Genomic DNA, 20927 nt, shown 5'->3' with positions numbered 1-20927 from the left:
TAAGACCGACCTAACCAAAGATTTTAAAAACCAGATGTTTCCCAATTTGGATTACACAGGCTTACAATTTAGCCAGTGATCTCACTTTAAGGAAGCCTTTCCTTAATGCTTGGCTGGCTAAAATCTGAAAACAGGTTTATATATGCCAATATCACCATTATCTATGCTTGCAATCCAAACTCCCACTCCAGCAACATCATTGCAAGGGTGTTTAGAAGTTAGAAACCAAAGAACAGATGACCACATATCTTCATGTTGATTAACAAGTCACAATTAATATTCAAAATAAACGTTTGGTGGTAGGTTGGGAATACGTCCAGTCTATGATAGATAATTAAGAAGTTCTTTTGAAAGAATCTTCCTTTGTTCCTGTTTGAGATCACCCACAACACTCAAAAAAATGTCAGGATGTTTGGCGTGGGCTGGGAACATCTCTTTTATTAACATCCTTACACTAGCTTTTTTAAGAATGCAAACTGACATCTTCAGAAAAAAATGCCTACTATAAGTTGGGCCAAACCAAAAAGACTTGGGAGGCAAAATGGAAGGGCCTCATTTCCAGGATAAAGGGGAAAGACAAATATAAGGAATTAAATAAGATTATCCTCATGATTGAACTATAATAAGCATAGTAAGAGTAGTAAACTGTTCCCAAGGGGAAGAGGGTGGGAGGGAGAAAGAAAGAGGGGGACTTATACATGCTTAGTTATACTTAGGTATAAATATTCAATAGTATTTCTGTACCCTCGTATTATGTAAGAACAAGTTCATGGGTGATAATGGGGAGGTGGTGGGATTGGGGGAAAATACTGGTATTTTGATTGTGGAATATCAAGATTGTATGTCTCTATGTGTGTGTACGTATATATATATCCCACAATAAAAAAATGGGAAAAAAGAAAAAATACCTATGAAGACACCTTTATTACTGCTGGTGTTGCTGCAGGTACATTGTTTTAATCTGGTGAAAAAGATGTACACATAGCACAAGTCCAGTGGTTCTCAACCTGGGGTCCCCAGATGTTTTTGGCCTACAACTCCTAGAAATCCCAACCAGTTTACCAGCTGTTAGGACTTCTGGGAGTTGAAGGTCAAAAACATCTGGGGACTCCAGGTTGAGAACCCTGACCATGTCAACCTTCTCCAAATTGTGACCTTCCAGATGTTCCATCATCCCCAACTAGTTGTCATAGCACAATATGATGCATACCTACTGAGATTCCAGAATATCCACTATGCTTCTAGCTAAGTGTACTCATAGGATAACCTTCAAGCTCTGCTCCACTCAAGGATATTGAGATCAAAAGAGTAAGGGAATACAGCATTCACATTGATGCTCTGCCATACTTACTTCTTGAGGTGCAAGTAATGCGCCCGCTGCCTTCTCCCAAGCATGTGCAATCCACGATCATCCAGCCTTGATAAGGTTTCTCCCAGATCTCTCCCACCAAATAGGAGGTTCCAGCACTGTTATCATAGCACCGCTCAGCTACAGTGCATTAATTGTACAAAGTGGGAAAAGAGAAAAAAGAAACATTGTTTTATTTATAGAAATGTATTTATTAAAGGTGAAAAGAGATTTCTTCATTGGAGGGGTCAGTTCTTTTCCCAAATCTACTACCCAACTGCATTAATGGATGGCTTAGAAACAAAACTGTCCACGGGAGTCCAATTAGGACAAGAGATCTGAGCTTCCCATTTAAAAATGTGTTTTAACTCTGGGGTTGCTACACAATTTGTGTCTTGTGATATTTTCCTGTTGCTTTTGATTCTGTGCATCTGTGTTTATTCATTATAAACATCACAGAGAACCTTATCTTACAGGGACAGGGTACAAATCTTCTATGTAAACACACCAAGCATACGGCCAAATTTCAACTACTGACAAAACAAAACATACACTGGAATATGACTGCAGTCTAGACTATAAATGCAAGAATGACATGACTAAATTTGAAAGAAGGAGTATTCATCTAACTAAAAACAAAAACAAAAGTGAAAGGCACAGCCAGAGCCTTTGTTGTTGTCTATGGGGAAGCCATGTGAGCTTCCCAATTGTCTGGTCAACTACCACAGTGAGAAGTTAGACTTCTGAGACCTGGACAGGATCTACATTGCCCTGTTTCCCAAGATCTGATCCCATATTATCTGATCTGAAATTAATTATATGAGTATACACTGCAAGATAATTTGGGATAAGAAAATAATCTGGGATCAGAGCCTGGGATATAGGGCAGTGTAGATCCAGCCCCAATATTATCACCTCTATGAGCAATGGATCTCACAAACCCACCAGATACACATATGACTGTCTATATAATATCAAATTAATGTCATCCAAAGCTTCCACAAGGACTGCAGGTAGCTATCTAAAAGAGAGAATGCTTTTAATTTGATATTCCTGCTTTTTGGCAGGGGGTTGGATTGAATGGCCCACAAGGTCTCTTCCAACTCTATGATTCTATGACAACAAAGAAGTGGATGTCATAGATAGTTTAAAAGTGCTAGTATCTGTCCAAAGTGATTATCCTAAAAACTACCATCTGTGATCAAAGTGCTTCACACTTCAGGTTTGACTTCTCAGATATATATAACAAAACAAAACAAATAAAAATAACTTACCAACTGGTTTACAAGTCCATTCACCCTTCCCATTGCCAAGGCACACACACTCCAACATGTAGCCACCAGTTTCGTGAGGCCTGCGCCAAGTGTCACCAATCTTGTAGGACTGGCCACCTTCATGACAGCGATCTGTGGAAATGAAAGACACAAAGGAAGATCAATCCATTGGCCCATTGAGCCTAATACTGTGTACACTGCCATATAATTCAGTGTCTGAACCCAGATTATCTGCTTTGAACTGGATTATATGGCAGTGTAGATTCAGACTGAGTAAGTTTGTCAGATTGATAACTGTAGGGAGTGAATGTACCTTTTAATGATTGTATAAAACAACCAGATGACAAGGAATACCTGTGAAATTCCATCTTTTATACAGACACTAAAGGCACAGGAATCATTTACAGTTTTCACTCTGGCAACCCTAACCCTTAAGTATTAGCCACTCTCTTAGATTGGTTTGGTAAAGTTCATTTTAGTCCTGAAGTCCCTTTAAGCAGAGAATGGGTCTAAATCTTTCTGTATGCAAACTACATGGTGTTACAAAGAATTCTGACTCTTCCCCATGGAAAAAATAAAGACTACATAAATATTCAACCACACAAATCCCTTTGACTCAGTTAGGTGTTTTTGGAAGCAGAACAGTACATTTCTTCACAATGTGGGTGGCTACATAACCCTTCATAATCCTGCAGAAGTTTCTCTGCCCAGAGTCAGATTTTGTACTGTTTCCATCCTCATGGAAGTCAGTATCACTTAATACAAAGATACATTAGTGTTTAAAGGCCACAATATGGCCTTTTCCGGCAACCTCAAAAGTGTCCTCTGTCAACATCAAGCACAGTTTGCAGTAAAGATGCCCACAATCTATGTCATTCAGCCTCTTTGCGCATGTTGTTTGCTATACAGTGAAGTAAGTGTTTCAAATTCCTTAACACCACACCAAAATATAAAGTATGGGATTAACTTGAACATAAAGAACACTCATAAACATTCCACAGAAAAATGCTGTATCTTTTGTGGTGTGCTAAATAGGACAAGTAAGGATTCTTTTATGAACAGAGTATTCACTTGATGGTAAGGAAGTTCTTTATGTGAACAAGCAAAGCAGTTAAAGTTTACATATCGAAAAAATCTACTTGTTTGTTTTCACAAAGCACCACAGTTGTAATGGGGAGCATTGCTGTCCATCTTGATATTATAGCAGTGGGAAAATTCTGGCTGAGGTCTAACGGTGGAGCTGAATAACATAAATCTATGCATATAGTCATGCACTGATTGTGCTACACAATCCTACACATCACACAACTGGATGTGCAACCCAATGTACATAGACAAGGTTAGCAGTGGTACATGAGAAACTCCATTTGACCTGAATGTTTACATTCTGTCAGCAGAGAAAATGTCCAACCACTTTCACTGTGTAAGTCAAAATTCCAGTCCTTTTCTGCAGAGGATACTGGTGACCCTTGTATGAAACTTTGCCACAAAGGAAGGGAGGGCATCAATAGGGCACTGAGTCCATGCCAGGTTTGGATTAATGTAAAAGGAGTTATCCAAGGTCCTTAACATATTTAGGAAACGGGTGTGGCATCCTGGAGAGCTCCTTTAAAATCTATATTGAAATCTGATATAGATTCAGAATTGCACTATCATGGAAGCCACCTCTGCTAAAAAATTACATAGAATCCCACACCATTATCTGCCATTCAATGTGACAGGAAAGTGCCAGCAAGGTGATTAAGTAGTTTACAAGTTCAGACACTTCTCTTTCCAATACCTACTTGCAATTGTACAACTGATTCTGCCACGACCAGCCCCAATGCAGGTACAGTCCCAAATCATGGAGTCCTTAGGTCGCTCATAGGTTTCCCCTACTCGGTAAGTAACTCCAGTGTATTTGTCAAAACAGGTCTCTTCCGCTGAAGGTGAAGAAAAAGGATGTTACCAAAGCAGAATACACAGCTTGTAGAATGTAAACTATGCAGAGAGGTTGATGGAGGGAAGGGACAAATGACAAAAAAGTGACAATGAAGACGATGAGAGCATGCATAGGAGGGCACTTCCAGAGCAGTTGTGGGAAGGCAAGGTGATAAATGAAGTAAACAACCACTATATCCGTATTCCAAAACAGTGGCTAGCTGAAAGTGTAGATAACAACGAAGCAGATGGGCACATTGAGACTGCAATAAATTAAGTTTGTCAGCATTCTATTCTGCCATGACTCAAAGATATGGAGTTGTGAAAGGTGTAGTTTGGTGAGGTATCACACGCTTTGGCAGAGACCAAAGAGTGCTGATAGAGACCATGTAAAATGATAACTCCTAGGATTCCATAGCATTGAGCCATGACTGTTAAAGTGATCTCAAATTGCTTTAATTCTGCAGTGTAGCTATATTTGTATTGTACTTGGGCCCATAAATGCTTTTAAGGGAAATGTTTTGGAGTGTAAACCATGTGTTATGATTGAGCCTCGTGGCTCTGTTTCTGACAGGCGTGGGCGTAAGACTCCTCGAGAGTCGGATACTCTCGAGGAGCGAGAGAGAAAAAGACTGCGAGACATATTTGCAGCACCATCTGACGAAGAGTCTTTCGAAGGGTTTACGGAGAGAATGGAGGAAGGGCTGGTTAGCTCAGAGGAGGATGAGATGGATTGGACTCGGGTAAGGGAGGAATTGGGGGCCACTGGCCATGATGGGGCAGAAGATGAATGGGGACCTTCAGGATTAGACCCATGGCTTAGCTGGAGGGATGGGACGGGATCCACAGCTGGAGATGCTGTTGGGCGTAGTCAGAGGTGTTCCAGCTCTGACGAGGAAAGTGATGAGGAAACGCCCGGGTTAAGGAGGACAGCTGACAGTGATGAAGATTTGTAACTGGCATAAAATGGGGCTTGGGAGCAATTGCAAATTGCGTCGGGCAAGGTAATCTGGGCAAACGCTTGGGATTCGTGTGTGTGTGTGGGACGCTTCCCTGAAGACTTGTGTACTTTCCTGTGCTGAGACGTAAGTTGATTGGAATCCAGGGTCAGACGGCGGGAGGGATTGTGTGGGCATTTGTTTGTGCAAACCTGTGCTTACTCTTATTAGCTTGACCTTCCGTCGTCTTCTTGACGGACGCCATCTCCTGCTTTGAGAACTCGGACTGAACTGACCACGGCTTGTCTTCCCCCCTTCTTGGACTTGGAAAAACTACAAACGTCTGCTTCTGGCTTTGATCTACGGAACGGAACTGGTCTACTCTACTGCTAAAATCCCTGGCTGAATTGTTCGTGTTGGAATCCTGTCTGCTGTGTGTGTGTGTGGGAGCGACGCAAGTTACTCTAAACACAGTGTTGGCAGCAGAGAGGAATCTGCTGCCAATTAGTTGCATTCTTTATCTTTTGTTCCTTGGCTTTCGTTTTGTTTATACCCAGGCTGAAGAAAGCAGTTTGTTTTTACCCGGATTAAACTCCGGTTTAATCCGGTTTATCTTTTGAACATTTACTTTTGCCCCTTTTTGCTCCTAAAGGCAAAAATTGCCTGGCCCTTGTGTTTTACGGGCATTTTTGAGTTCTGTAATCTAATAAACTCTGTTACTTTGAATCTTGTGGCGTTCTGTCCTTGACAGATTGCCCGACGCCCATAAAAGGTTTATTGCAGCAATAAACCCGTCAGGAAGACGATGGATGAGTTAAGAGCCAAATTAGACCAATTGCAAACGGCTTTTACCGTTAGCCAAACCGCTCATGCCGTGAAAGGACATGTTTTGACTCCTGAACGCTTTGACGGAACCAGGTGCAAGTTGCCAACCTTTTTGGCACAAGTGGAGCTTTATTTTTCTCAGCTCAGTGCTCATGCTTTTCCCACAGACACTAGCAAGGTGGCCTTTATTTTGAGTTTGTTGACCGGTCCCGCAGGACAATGGGCCACTAATTTAATTTTGGGAAATGACCCAGTCAAGGACAATTTGAATAATTTCAAAAAGTTGTTAACTGATACTTTTGGGGATCCTCTCCGCACGGAGAACGCTGGGTGGGCTCTGTATCGGTTGAAACAGGGAAAGGGGACTGTTTTGGATTACTTGAATAAGTTTAACCTGTATCGCCACCAGCTGGATTGGGGGGAAAATGCATTCATGCTTTTATTTACTGCCGGGTTAAATGATATGCTCCAGGATGAACTAGCACGCTTGGAGCCGGCTGAAAGCTGGGACGCCTTAGTAGCTAAGGTGCTGCGTTTAGACGCAAGGTTCGAGGCTCGTAAACATTCAAAAGCAATGTGTGCGCCACCCATGCATGTAACCAGGGCACCTGTGGTGATGGGGGAAGAGCCCATGGAGCTTGGGGTCTTTAAGAAGCTGTCTACAGAGGAAAAGAGCCGTAGGAGGCAGCTGGGCTTGTGTTTGTACTGTGGGAATGCTGGGCATTTTGCCAAAAGTTGTAATGTGAAACCTTCCCAGCTTTCGGGAAAAGGCCAGCCCTAGTGCGACGTGAGTCCAACGCACTAGGGCTCCTCAAGCAGTCAACTGAGGGGAGGAAGCATGTTTTCGTACCCATTACATTATCTGTTGGGGGAAGGGAACTTGTTTCTACTCTGGCACTGCTGGACTCAGGGGCCACGGTCTCTTATGTAGATATTGAGTTTGCTAAGAAGCATGGCATTCCTAAGGTGCGCAAAGCATGCGACGTGTGGGTGGAAGGAGCAGATGGGAGACTGCTGGAGACTGGGGTGGTTAACCAGGAAACCTCAGCAGTAACGTGGGAGGTGCAGGGAGTAACGGGAACGTTTGTGTGGGATATTACGAGCTTGCCTAGATATGATGTGATCCTGGGGATGGATTGGCTAGCTGTAGTAAACCCACAAGTAGATTGGGCAACACGTAAAGTGATTTTAAAGAGGCAGGATTGTTGCACTCTAAATGTTACTCATTCTGATATGGAGGGAGTGCCTGCTGAGTATGGGGAGTTCTCTGATGTATTTTGTAAAAAAGAAGCGGACAAATTACCACCGCACAGGCCATATGATTGCGCCATCAAGTTGGCAGAAGGTGCGAAACTGCCAGCAGGGAGGCTGTATGCCTTGACTGTACCGGAAAGGCAAGCTTTGCGGGAGTTTCTAGATGAAAATTTAGCCAAGGGGTTTATTCGCCCATCTAGTTCTCCAACTGCGGCACCAGTATTCTTTGTAGCCAAAAAGACTGGGGAACTTAGGCTGGTCTGCGACTATCGGATCCTAAACAAATACACCATTCGGGATAGGTACCCGCTCCCTTTAATCTCGGAACTGTTATCAAGGGTGCAAGGGGCTAAGGTCTTTACCAAGCTTGACCTGCGGGGGGCCTATAACTTAATCCGTATACGGGAAGGGGATGAATGGAAGACGGCATTTAACACGTGTTTCGGATGCCACGAGTTCCGAGTCATGCCTTTTGGGCTTTGTAATGCTCCTGCGGTCTTCCAGAGGTTCATGAACGATGTGTTCAGGGACCTAATTGACCAATTTTTAGTGATTTATTTGGATGATATCTTGATTTTTTCTAAGGACGAGAAAGAACATCGTCAACATGTCAAGCAGGTTCTGCACCGACTGCGGGCTAATGGGCTTTTCGCCAAGGCTTCCAAGTGCGTCTTTCATGTGCCTGAAGTGGAGTTCCTAGGTCATGTAGTGTCAGGTAGGGAACTTAAAATGGACCCACATAAGGTTGACGCCGTCAACTCATGGCAGGAGCTGAAGACTAAGAAGGATGTACAAAGGTTCTTAGGTTTCGCTAATTACTACCGGGAGTTTATTCCGAATTTTGCAAAGCTCACGGTACCTTTGACGCAGCTTCTGCGCAAGAAACAGCCATTTGTGTGGGGGCGGGAAGCTCACGAGGCGTTTCTACAACTTAAGTCTAGTTTTCAATCGGACAACATACTAACCCATCCTGATGTTGACAAACCGTTCGTGGTAGAAGCGGACGCTTCTAGCTACGCGTTGGGGGCTGTATTGTCTCAGAAGGATTCCTCAGGGACCTTGCGTCCCTGTGGATTTTACTCGCGGCAACTAACACCCTTCGAGCAGAACTATACCATATGGGAGAAGGAGTTGTTGGCGATTAAGGTGGCGTTTGAGGTGTGGCGGCACTGGCTTGAAGGGGCACGGCATCAGATCGTGGTCAGGTCTGATCATAAGAACTTAGAGCACTTGCAAACAGCAAAGAAGTTAAACCAGCGTCAAATCCGCTGGGCTTTGTTTTTCTCCAGGTTTAACTTCAAGGTGCAGTTCGTGGAGGGGAAGGCAAACTTGCGGGCCGATGCTTTATCCCGCAAGCCAGAATTTAAGACCAATGAGCAGGTAGTATGTCAGACCATCTTGCCTACTGCCTCGCTGTGTGTTGTAGATAATGAGCTCGGGTTACATGATCAGATCCTTGAGGCTCAGAAAGATGATGTGTGGACACAGGAGCAACTGATGCTGCTCTCAGCAGGTAACCGTACCATACTGCCGCATCTCCAAGATCAAGACGGGGTATTGGTGCGTAGGGGGCAGGTTTACGTACCAGTGGGGGCCCTCAGGTTGGAGGTGATTAGAGCCCACCATGACGAACCCATGGCTGGGCACTTTGGCAGGTTCAAGACCGTACAGCTTATCACCAGGAGCTACTGGTGGCCAAAGATGCGGCAAGACATTCTGCGCTTTTGTGACAGCTGCGCCGTTTGCCAGCAGAGTAAGACGCCTGTTGGGCGCCCTAGAGGGTTGTTGTCGTCTTTACCTGTTCCGGAGAGGCCATGGCAAATCATTTCCATGGATTTCATTTCAGATTTGCCTAAGTCTGGGGGTTATACTTGTATTTGGGTGGTGGTGGATTTATTTAGTAAACTGGCTCATTTTATTCCTTGTTCAACCATTCCGGCGGCCCCTACGTTGGCCTTACTATTTACAAAGCACATCTATCGCTTGCACGGAGCACCCGAGGTGATTATTTCCGATAGGGCTCCGCAATTTGTGTCACGCTTTTGGAAACACTTCCATGAGTGCTTGGGGACTAAGTTAAACGTGTCGTCCGCCTTCCATCCGCAAACGGATGGACAGTCGGAACGGGTTAATGGGCTCTTAGAGCAGTATCTGCGTTGTTTTTGTTTAGATCAACCCACGGCTTGGGTGAAGTGGTTACCGGTGGCGGAATTTGCTTACAACAATGCGGTGCACACGTCTAGTCAGCATACGCCGTTTGAGCTTACTTATGGCTTTCACCCACGGGGAGGTGTGGCGCCGTCGACCAATGTGGTCTCTTCGGACCCTGTGTACCGCTCTACGGAAATGGCTGCATTGCATGATGTTGCCCGTCGCTTACTGTTGGAAGCTAAGGCAACGCAGAAGACTCAGGCTGACCGCCACAGGCAGGCAGGGGAGGAGTTGGAAGAAGGGGATTTGGTGTGGTTATCTTCCAAACATATTAAACAGGCTGGGGGAAAGTTTGCGCCTCGGTATTTGGGTCCCTTTCCTATCGTTAAAAAGATTTCTTCTGTTGCGTTTCGTTTGCGTTTACCGTCTAGTTTAAAGGTCCATCCAGTCTTTCATCGTTCGCTGTTGAAACTTGATACCTCTAGTCGTCGTGGTGCTATAGCGGAGGGTATCACTGCCACTTCTCCGCCATCGGGGGAGGAGGCCTTTGTGAGAGGGGATAGTGTTATGATTGAGCCTCGTGGCTCTGTTTCTGACAGGCGTGGGCGTAAGACTCCTCGAGAGTCGGATACTCTCGAGGAGCGAGAGAGAAAAAGACTGCGAGACATATTTGCAGCACCATCTGACGAAGAGTCTTTCGAAGGGTTTACGGAGAGAATGGAGGAAGGGCTGGTTAGCTCAGAGGAGGATGAGATGGATTGGACTCGGGTAAGGGAGGAATTGGGGGCCACTGGCCATGATGGGGCAGAAGATGAATGGGGACCTTCAGGATTAGACCCATGGCTTAGCTGGAGGGATGGGACGGGATCCACAGCTGGAGATGCTGTTGGGCGTAGTCAGAGGTGTTCCAGCTCTGACGAGGAAAGTGATGAGGAAACGCCCGGGTTAAGGAGGACAGCTGACAGTGATGAAGATTTGTAACTGGCATAAAATGGGGCTTGGGAGCAATTGCAAATTGCGTCGGGCAAGGTAATCTGGGCAAACGCTTGGGATTCGTGTGTGTGTGTGGGACGCTTCCCTGAAGACTTGTGTACTTTCCTGTGCTGAGACGTAAGTTGATTGGAATCCAGGGTCAGACGGCGGGAGGGATTGTGTGGGCATTTGTTTGTGCAAACCTGTGCTTACTCTTATTAGCTTGACCTTCCGTCGTCTTCTTGACGGACGCCATCTCCTGCTTTGAGAACTCGGACTGAACTGACCACGGCTTGTCTTCCCCCCTTCTTGGACTTGGAAAAACTACAAACGTCTGCTTCTGGCTTTGATCTACGGAACGGAACTGGTCTACTCTACTGCTAAAATCCCTGGCTGAATTGTTCGTGTTGGAATCCTGTCTGCTGTGTGTGTGTGTGGGAGCGACGCAAGTTACTCTAAACACAGTGTTGGCAGCAGAGAGGAATCTGCTGCCAATTAGTTGCATTCTTTATCTTTTGTTCCTTGGCTTTCGTTTTGTTTATACCCAGGCTGAAGAAAGCAGTTTGTTTTTACCCGGATTAAACTCCGGTTTAATCCGGTTTATCTTTTGAACATTTACTTTTGCCCCTTTTTGCTCCTAAAGGCAAAAATTGCCTGGCCCTTGTGTTTTACGGGCATTTTTGAGTTCTGTAATCTAATAAACTCTGTTACTTTGAATCTTGTGGCGTTCTGTCCTTGACACCATGGGTATCAAATGTGTGGATAAGAGAGTCATACTTGTAATGGGTATCACCAGAGAAAGAAAAAGCACAAATGGAAACTAGATGTGGAAACAAATTAAAAGAACCAGGGGAGAAAACAGAAAGCAAAGTATGAAAGACACAGTGGAAAAACTGGATGTATCTCTTGTCTCAGCTTATGCTGATTGTTTGTGTCAAGCAATTTGACTTCTCTTGGGAGTCCTGAAACTTTGCTGGAGGAAATTGGATACCACATTAATAGGTCTGCGAGTTGCATGCAGCTCATGAGCAACATTTGCTCACTCTTGTTTTAAAATGTTGTATGAATCATTTAGTCATTCACCAAGGACTTTGGTGGTAGTGCTAGTAGTGCCTATGGCAGTGACTTACTGATCCAAGAGGTAAGGCAGATACAGAGATAAATGTCTAGATCAGAGAGAGTCTACAACTGAAAGATTAGAAGTATATTTCAGGAACTCTTTCAGGAAGATTTTAGTCTTATATATCTCAATCTGCATTTGATTAACTTTTATACTCTGAGCATTTAACAGAATTTTTATCTGCTGTTGCAGTTTGATTTGTTATTTTAGTCTGTGCTGAAGACTATTCATTGGTTTTATTATTTTATTAACCTCTGCTCTGTGAAGCCTTTTTTATTCTGAAAGGGGCTTTAGAAATCTTTGTCATATCACAATTAATCAGTAACATGTTTTGCAACAGGAGTTCATTCCTTGTATCTACTGTTTGTACTGTCCTGTTTGCTTTTAGAAACTTGCATAAGAGTTCATGTAGAATTTCTCTGCACAGCAAGGTTTTTTCTTATTTAAATCTTTTAAAGACCCCCTAGGGGTCCTTCCACACAGCCATATGACCCAGAATAAAAAAGCAGATAATCCACAATATCAGTTTTGAACTGAATTATCTGAGTCCACGCTGCCATATAACTCAGTTCAAGGTGGATTTTATACAGTTGTGTGGCAGGGGCCTAGCGTGATGATCCCACTTTAACTGCCATGGTCCCATTTTGTGAAATCCTGGGGTTGCAGTAGAGGGAGAGGCCTTTGGATGCTCTACCAAACTACAAGTCCCAGAAGGATTCCACAAGAAGCAACCATAGCAATCAATGGGCAAGAGCTATGATTTTGAAGAATGGAAAATGTCAGTGATGTCAAACTTGTGAGCCTCCAGGTGTTTTGGCTTTCATCTCCTAGAATTCCTTGCCATTGGACAAGCTGGCTCTGGGAGTTGGAGATCCAAACATCTGGAGAGAGTTTGGCACCTCTGTCCTAAGTCATTGTGTTCTAAGCCAAAAACAGCCCTGGCTACTCAAAGGCTTCTTTGGTACAGAGTCCCATTTCTAGCAGTATCAAGTCAGAATCATATAATTCTACACTGTCATATAATCCAGATTATCAAATCAGATAATCCACATTATCTGCTTTGAACTGGGTTATATGTGTCTACCCTACCAAATAATCCAGTTCAAAGCAGATAATTTTATATGGCATTGTAGAAGGGGCCTGAGATGCACAATGATTCATTGACAAAGTGTTTAGCTGGAAACCTCTTGCAACAGGAGCTGTGTGGAGCACAGATAGTATATTTGTCTCGAGGACTTCCTATCTACAATGGGAAGAGCAAGGCAATATAAAAATGCAAAAAATATGCTAAAAGGCCATAATAGGGAGTCAGTGTAGTGTAGTGATTTGAGTAAGTGTCTCATAGGAAGAGAATGATAAACCTTTTCAGAACAACACTTGTCAAGAAGACCCTTTGGATCACCATCAGTGGGAAATTACTTGAATAACCAACAAAGTGATCTACTCCATAGAGAGAAGAAATGAATTCAGGACAGTCTACATTTTCTGAGATTTACAAACAGGGTAGGTCAAATGTACTCATCATCCTGCCCCAGTCCCTCTCCCCCTGGCAACCCTATAGCTAGTTTCCAACTCACCTTCAGGCTTGCTTTCGCAGTTGAATCCTCTGCTCCCCCCATAGCAGGTACAAACCAGAGTATTCCCCAGGTAAATGCGCTCCCACTGCTGGTTTATCTGATAGTGTTGCCCGTTGTCATAGCATCCCGCTGAGAAAGAAACAGGGAGGAATGGATTACATTTACTTGTCTGGACCACAAAACGTTTTTCAAGGAAGCAGGAAGGAGGGGAGGGGGCTTCGGAATGCATGGAATATATATTAGCTCCAGACCCTGCATTCTTTTTGCATCCTGAAACCTATGTGGGAGAAGACGGGCTTTAGGCACATGAAAATTAGGACTGGGCTGGATTTCAATACCATCCGGTCCATCTCCTTTTCCACTGTGTTTTAAGCAAAGAGGAACTGAACTGCTGGAGGTTTCAAATTCTGGAGCAACAGCTTAACAGATGGAAAACATTGCTCAGCTGGGGAAGCCTGATCCAAAATTTAATGTAAGTCAGTGGAAAGACCTAAAGGATTTTGGAAGGGGAAAAACTTTGGCTCTGTCACTAAGGCAGCATTATCCTTGCCAAGGTAGAACTTGCTTTCCAATGTTGTGCTTCCAAACGCTTTCTCCAGCATTAACTTTACATGAAGAGCCCTGCCACTGTTTTTTAAACAACTTCATTCGGGTTTGTTTGTAATTCATCTGCAGATATGTATCACTTTAAAAGAAAAGATGAAATGAAATCAGGATATAATGCAAACATCACATCCTACACTTTTCTCCCATTGCCTTCTAGCAAACACAACTGCACAAATAAAGGTTAAAAAAGGAAATTATAAGTCAAACATTCTAAACATGATATGTACTATTTGAATATTATGAATATTTACAGCTAATAGCAGATACTAATTACTTTCCATTTTATGTAGAAACATAACAAAATGGAGTAATTGTTTTTGGAAACATCTGGGCACTTGGCGCTCAGTGTAGCACACTTAATTTTGTAGCAGGCCCTTACTCTTAACTAAGTTGTCTTGCTCCACAGAGCCAAACTGAAATCTGTTAACTTTACAGGCACCTCCCTTGACTCTTAAGCAGGCTCAATTGTATAGTGAAAAAATGTGTGTCAGCTTCAAAACCAGACGTTTGCGATTAGGCTTCAAGAAAACCTCTGGGCTTCATTGATTTGAACTCATGAAACTATCAACCAGGCTGCACTCTTTCTTATTCAGGAATTGCATGAACTACACCATGGAGAGTGTTTTGTTTAAATAACACTACCTAACAAAATTTGGGGGAAAATATGTTCCTGGTTTGAAAGTGTTATTTCCTGTTTAATTGTGTGATGCTTAATTTGAAAGTAGTTGTTCTACTCCAGAAACTTTATGTTTTGTGGCTGCCACAAACTATGTTGAGCTGGTTGAAACTCAGTGAGATATACATTGAGAAACTACAGTAGAGTCTCACTTATCCAACATAAACGGGCCGGCAGAATGTTGGATAAGCGAATATGTTGGATAATAAGGAGGCATTAAGGAAAAGCCTATTAAATATCAAATTAGGTTATGATTTTACAAATGAAGCACCAAAACATCATGTTAGACAACAAATTTGGCAGAAAAAGGTAGTTCAATACGCAGTAATGCTATGTAGTAATTACTGTATTTATGAATTTAGCACTAAAATATCATGATATATTGAAAACATTGACTACAAAAATGCGTTGGATAATCCAGAACGTTGGATAAGCGAGTGTTGGATAAGTGAGACTCTACTGTATAGCAAAATGTGCTCCAGGATGTCCCGGAAAAATAAAAGTTTTTGCAGTTTCATAAACTTGTTCCATGTTTTTATGATAGAACTAATTAGGAATTGACATTTACAACCCAGGAACAAAAATTGTGTTACATAGTGTAATGGATTGAGAGCACAATCTTTTCCATCCCTGAAGGTCAACTGAAAACCAAGGGCAGGGGTAGATAAAGCCAACCAACAAACTTTATTACAGTACATGACCAGCACAAAGGGGTAGATAAAGCAAATAATGCTCTCCTTCAGAGGAGTGAAATTTTGCCAGTAGGACAGCATTCTGTCCATGAAGGTCCGCAGTTAACTTCCAGAAACATCTCCTTGCACAGAAGCATGATTATTGGTGTTTCCTGTCAAGAAAAGTTCCTTGGGACTAGGAGCAGCCCTACATCCATTGGGTCCAGAGTCCCCTGATTCTTCTAAAGCAGTGGTTCTCAACCTAGGGTCCCCAGATGTTTTTGGCCTACAATTCCCAGAAATTGTAGTTTACCAGTTTACCAGTTGTTAGGATTTCTGGGAGTTGAAGGCCAAAAACATCTGGGGACCCCAGGTTGAGAACCACCGCTCTAATGACCCTTAAGGTGAGAACCAACACGTGCATATATTTTCTGTTTCACTGGTTTCAATGGGAGGGGAAAAATTAAAAATGAAGATGTACCAAGATATCTACCATTGTGAAAACATCCAGTGCCTTCTGGTTTCAGACACCAAGTAGGATTGGTCCTGGTTAAAACCTGGGCAGAAGACCACCAGGGGTCTCTGAGAAGGGCTAAAACTCTTCCTGAAATCCTGGAGAACCCTTGTGACAGTGGTGGCCTAGATGAAACAAGTGTCTAGATCTATATAAAACAAATGACTGTGCCACTAAGAAATAATGAAAAGTGCAAAAAAAAAATCATATCCTGCCCCAGTTAGAGAAGCAAGTAGACTTTAGTAACTAGTAAAAGATCTACCCACCACCAATTTGCTCTGCCTGCAAGGCAATCTCCTAAGTGTATTGACTCAGAGGCAAGTCCTGCTGAGCTCCATTAAATTGGTCTTGGTGTGAATGGGAAGCTGTCTGATGGAAAATCAGGATGTTATTCATTATTATGATCTTCAAAGGGGGAGGTGGTGGGAGATAAATTATGCCATGAGAAACCACAAATAACTGGGTGTCTCCTGGCCCTCTCCACCTCAGAGGCCCTTTCATAGCACTCAATCATATATGATCCCTCTTTTAACTGCTATAACTGCCTCCTATGAGATCTTACTATAAAAGGTAAAGGTTTCCCCTGACGTTAAGTCCAGTCATGTCCGACTCTGGGGGTTGGTGCTCATCTCCATTTCTAAGCCAAAGAGCCGGCATTGTCCGTAGACACCTCCAAGGTCATGTGGCTGGCATGACTGCATGGAGCGCCATTACCTTCCCACCAGAGCGGGACCTATTGATCTACTCACATTTGCATGTTTTCGAACTACTAGGTTGGCAGAAGCTGGAACTAACAGCAGACCCTCACTCCGCTCCCCAGATTCAAACCTGTGACCTTTCGGGATCTTACTATAGGGTTTGTATAGTTTAGTTGGAGACAAACAGAGAGAATTATATAGCTGAGGCTTCCATAGGCCCTTCTTCAATTAGCAATCCCAGGATCCCATAGGAAATTGCCATAGCTATTAAAGTGCAGATTGCTGTAATTTAGTAGTGTGAAAAGGTGATGAAATCACTCTGCCACACAACTCCCGAGAAAGACAATTTGGTCATTTTAGAGAACTGAGGCCCCTTCTACACTGCCACATAAAATCCAGATGGTCAGCTTTGAACTGGATTATATGGCAGTGTAGACTCATATAATCCAGTCCAAAGCAGATAATGTGGTAGTTTGATAATTTAATTATATGGCAGTGTAGAAGGGACCTCAATTGTTCATTCTTTTCTATTCCAACCCATTTAGGAGAAGCCCAAATAACTCTCTCCCTGCTGCCCCAGGTTAAGCTGCAACACAACCTATCTCCACAAATTGCTGAAAAAATACCTCATCTTGGGGAAGTTTAGCAAAAGAAGTTTGCCAAACTCAAGGAAGTTTAGTCTCAGGCCTGAGCCAAACAACTGCAAGGGGAGGGACATTAAGGCTTCCAGGCATCTTTCAACAACCCATTCACACAAGGCTGGCAGCTGCAACTAATGTACACACTAAGGAGTCATTTGGAGCCCAGGTGTAAATTGTGAATGCAAGGCATGCTGAAGATGTTCTCCTGAGTTGCTAATTCCTTCAGGAAGAGGCACATTTACACAACAGGACAAGTTGGCTAATCCCCAAAAACAGTGGTGTTGCTTTTTCCATCCCCTTTTGTTTTGCCTTGTGTTTGACCGTTGGACCAGGACTTTGATTTCTGCACACCATATGTACATTTTGCACAAAATAAGCCTGGTCTTAACAACTTGTAGTTCTGTAACACTTTCGGTGGAAAGAAAATGGCTTTTGCTACCTATTGGGACTCATGCTTGGAGACACCATGGTTTAAGTGTTGGGCCAAGATTCGAGAACACTCCTTCTCAAACTGTGGGTCCCAACTACAAATGGGGTCAATTTAGCTCACAAAAAATATGGCAGGGACAAAAGGTTTCTGAACGCCACCTAGACATTTACACAACTCTGTTAGCAACAAAGTGCAGTAGACTCTGAAGAAACTATTTCATAAAAAGGAAAACCAGCCTGCTTAGCAAATCTTGCAAATGCTGATCTATTACACTATGTAACAAAAAGTCCTGCTCCTGATTTGAAAGTGTTGAATTATTCCTGTTGATTTATTATTATTATTAATAATAATAATAATTTTATTTCTTACCTGCCTCTCCTCATGGTTCGAGGTGGGTTACAGAATAATTTAAACACCTAAACAGTGTAATTGTGTGGTCCTTTGAAAATAGCTGTTTTACTCCAGAAACTTGGTTTTTTGTGACTGCCACAAACTATGTTGAATTGATTGAGGCATTCATTGAAAAACAAGAGCAAAATGTGCGGTAATATGTCCCACAAAAACAAAATTTTTGCAGTCGAAGAAACTTCTTTCCATGTTTTTATGAAATTAGGAAGTGACAATTATAACCCAGGAACAAAAATCATGTTACTTTGGGATCTTCCATACAGCCATATCACACAGCACAACCTGGAGAACACAACCAGATACAGTGAAGGCATCTGCCTTTGCATTTTGCTACTCTGCTGCAGAATAGACATGCCCAGTGTGGAATATATCTCACCATGTTGAAACAGTAGATGTGGCTCTTAATGAGACATGCCGCATAATCACAGGATGTCTATGCTGGAGAAATTATACTATTTAGCAGGTATTGTACCACCTGATATCCATGGGGAAGTAGCAGCCAGTAATGAAAGGACCAAGGCATTGACATCTCCGGCCATCCTCTGTTCGGGTATCAGCCAGCACGTCAACCTCTTAAATCAAGAAATAGCTTTCCAAGGTCCCTTCCACACAGCTGAATAAAATCCCACATTTTCTGCTTTGAACTAGAATATATGGCAATGTGGACTCAGGGCCCTTCCACATAGACATATAGCCCACCAATATCAAGGCAGAAAATCCAACAATATCTGCTATGAAATGAGTTATCTGACTCCACAGTGCCACATGTTCCACTTCAAAACAGATAATGTGGGATTTTATTCAGCTGTGTGGAAGGGGCCTCAGATGACTCTGGTCCCTTCCATACAACTCTATGTCCCAGAATATCAAGGAAGAAAATCTAACAATATCTGCTTTGAACTGGGTTATCTGAGTCCACGCTGCCATAGATTCCAGTTCAAAGCAGAAAATGTGGGATTTTCTGCCTTGATATTCTGGGATATAGGGCTGTGTGCAAGGGCCCCCAGTTCAAAGCAGATACTGTAGGATTTTCTGCCTTGATATTCTGGATTATATGGCTGTGCAGAAGGGCCCCAAGATCTACAGAGATACTTGCAGGAACGCCTCAGCAAGCAAGAGTCCAAAAGTGGCAGGTTGAAACCCGGAATCAGTGGCTGATAAGAAACTCCCTCCTGGGCATACAGAAGACTGGATAACTTAGAAGATGCTCAAAAGACTGCGTGGTGGCACCACGAGATGTAGAGCTAACCTTAAGAAATGGAGCTGCAAAGTGGAGTCCACAACATGCGAGTGACAAGAGCAAACCACAGACCACTTACTACAATGCGGTCTGAGCCCTGCCACATGCACAATGGAGGACCTTCTCACAGCGACACCAGAGGCACTTCAAGTGGTCAAAGGAAATGTAGTATAATGCCAAGTTTTTAACTTTGTTTGTGGTTTTGTATGCATTATAATTCACTTATGATTGACGCCATAAATAAGTAAATATCTGCGATCAGATCTTGGGATATTGCGCAGTGTAAGAGACCAGGCTTGGAGTCCCAACTCTGCCTTGGAAGGGAGGCTTGTGAACAAGCCCTGCAGCAGGATGCCCAGCATCATGAGTTGGAGCCAACTGAGAAGCACAGCATGAGACCGTGAGCTCTATGGGGTCCACTGTAGGCTCTCTCTCCCAATCTCTCTGGCTAAAATGCATCTTTGCAGAGAGTCCGACGCCCCCTGTCCCCCTCCTTGGCTGGCTCCTCTCTCCGTGGGGCTACTCACGTTTGTTCTGGGCGGCGGGGAGGGCGGGCTGGGCGATCTGCTGCTGCTGGGCTTGCCGCTTGCTCTTGTCCTGCGGGGCCCGCGTGCTCCAGACCCCCGTCGCCAAGCAGAAGGCCAGCAGCCAGGGGAGCAGCCGCCTCGACGCCGGGCTGCTGGGCATCTTGGAATGAGAGAAAGCTTTGGGGCCGCCTTTGCACCTCTTCAGCACACCGCACACGTCTGCGGGAAACAAGGGCAGAGCGCTGGGGCCGCGGGGGTTTATATCTCGGGCCCGGAGGAGGGGGCAAAGGGGGGAAAAAGAGATCCACTTGCTTTCAAAAGGAGGAGGGACCCACCGGGACACCCCTTTGGAACCAGTCCGCGCTCGCTGATTGGCCCGGACGCGCCGGTGACGTCACAGAGAGGCACATTCCAGGGCAAACAAAAGAGCGGAGGCTTGAAGCGAGGAGGGCTTCTCCCTTTTCCGTTTCTTTCTTTTTTGGATTCCCCCTCCTCTGCAAATGTCTAAAAGTCAGCAGTCATCAGGGCTGTTGCCAAGCGGGGTGGTGGTTAGGGGTTCAACCTCCCCCCCACCCCCGAAATGTTTCAGGTTTTTAAACAAACCTGGTTTACTCATGAATTTTAACTGGTTAACCAATTCCCCATGAGTGTCCACTGAGGTTTATCTGTCTTGAGTGTCCGCTGAAGTTTATCGATGGAGCCAGGTTTCTAAAATATTTTGCATTATGAAACTACAGTAGAGTCTCACTTCTCCAACATAAACGGGCCGGCAGAATGTTGGATAAACGAATATGTTGGATAATAAGGAGGCATTAAGGAAAAGCCTATTAAACATCAAATTATGTTATGATTTTACAAATTAAGCACCAAAACATCATGTTAGACAACAAATTTGGCAGAAAAAGTAGTTCAATACGCAGTAATGCTATGTAGTAATTACTGTATTTATGAATTTAGCACCAAAATATCACGATATATTGAAAACATTGACTACAAAAATGCGTTGGATAATCCAGAATGTTGGATAAGTGAGTGTTGGATAAGTGAGACTCTACTGTATTCTTCATGATTCGCTAAAAAAAAGTTTCAACCCCCCCCCCCCTTATTTTTTTTATTTTTTTTTTGGCTATGGCCTTG

At 43.6% G+C, this 20927-nt stretch overlaps 1 protein-coding gene across 4 annotated transcripts in view; it reads right to left on the bottom strand.

The window, feature by feature from the left end:
- fn1 (fibronectin 1) overlaps positions 1 to 20141 on the bottom strand; it is a 103741-nt gene extending 83600 nt beyond the window's left edge. For all 4 annotated transcript variants that reach the window (XM_008113554.2, XM_008113566.2, XM_008113572.2 and 1 more), the window contains exons 1-5: positions 19791 to 20141; positions 13380 to 13508; positions 4407 to 4544; positions 2623 to 2754; positions 1352 to 1489 (exon numbers count right to left, since the gene is read on the bottom strand). In XM_008113554.2, the coding sequence (XP_008111761.2) occupies positions 1352 to 1489; positions 2623 to 2754; positions 4407 to 4544; positions 13380 to 13508; positions 19791 to 19950 (697 nt within the window). In that variant the 5' untranslated portion in view covers positions 19951 to 20141. The remainder of the gene's footprint in view (positions 1 to 1351; positions 1490 to 2622; positions 2755 to 4406; positions 4545 to 13379; positions 13509 to 19790) is intronic.
- Between the last annotated feature and the right edge of the window lie 786 nt (positions 20142 to 20927).

The sequence above is a fragment of the Anolis carolinensis genome, chromosome 1, assembly GCF_035594765.1.
Source record: "Anolis carolinensis isolate JA03-04 chromosome 1, rAnoCar3.1.pri, whole genome shotgun sequence".
NCBI classification, from domain to species: domain Eukaryota; kingdom Metazoa; phylum Chordata; class Lepidosauria; order Squamata; family Dactyloidae; genus Anolis; species Anolis carolinensis.
The sequence above is the reverse complement of the archived record's forward strand: the minus strand, read 5'-3'. Positions and strand labels throughout refer to the sequence as shown.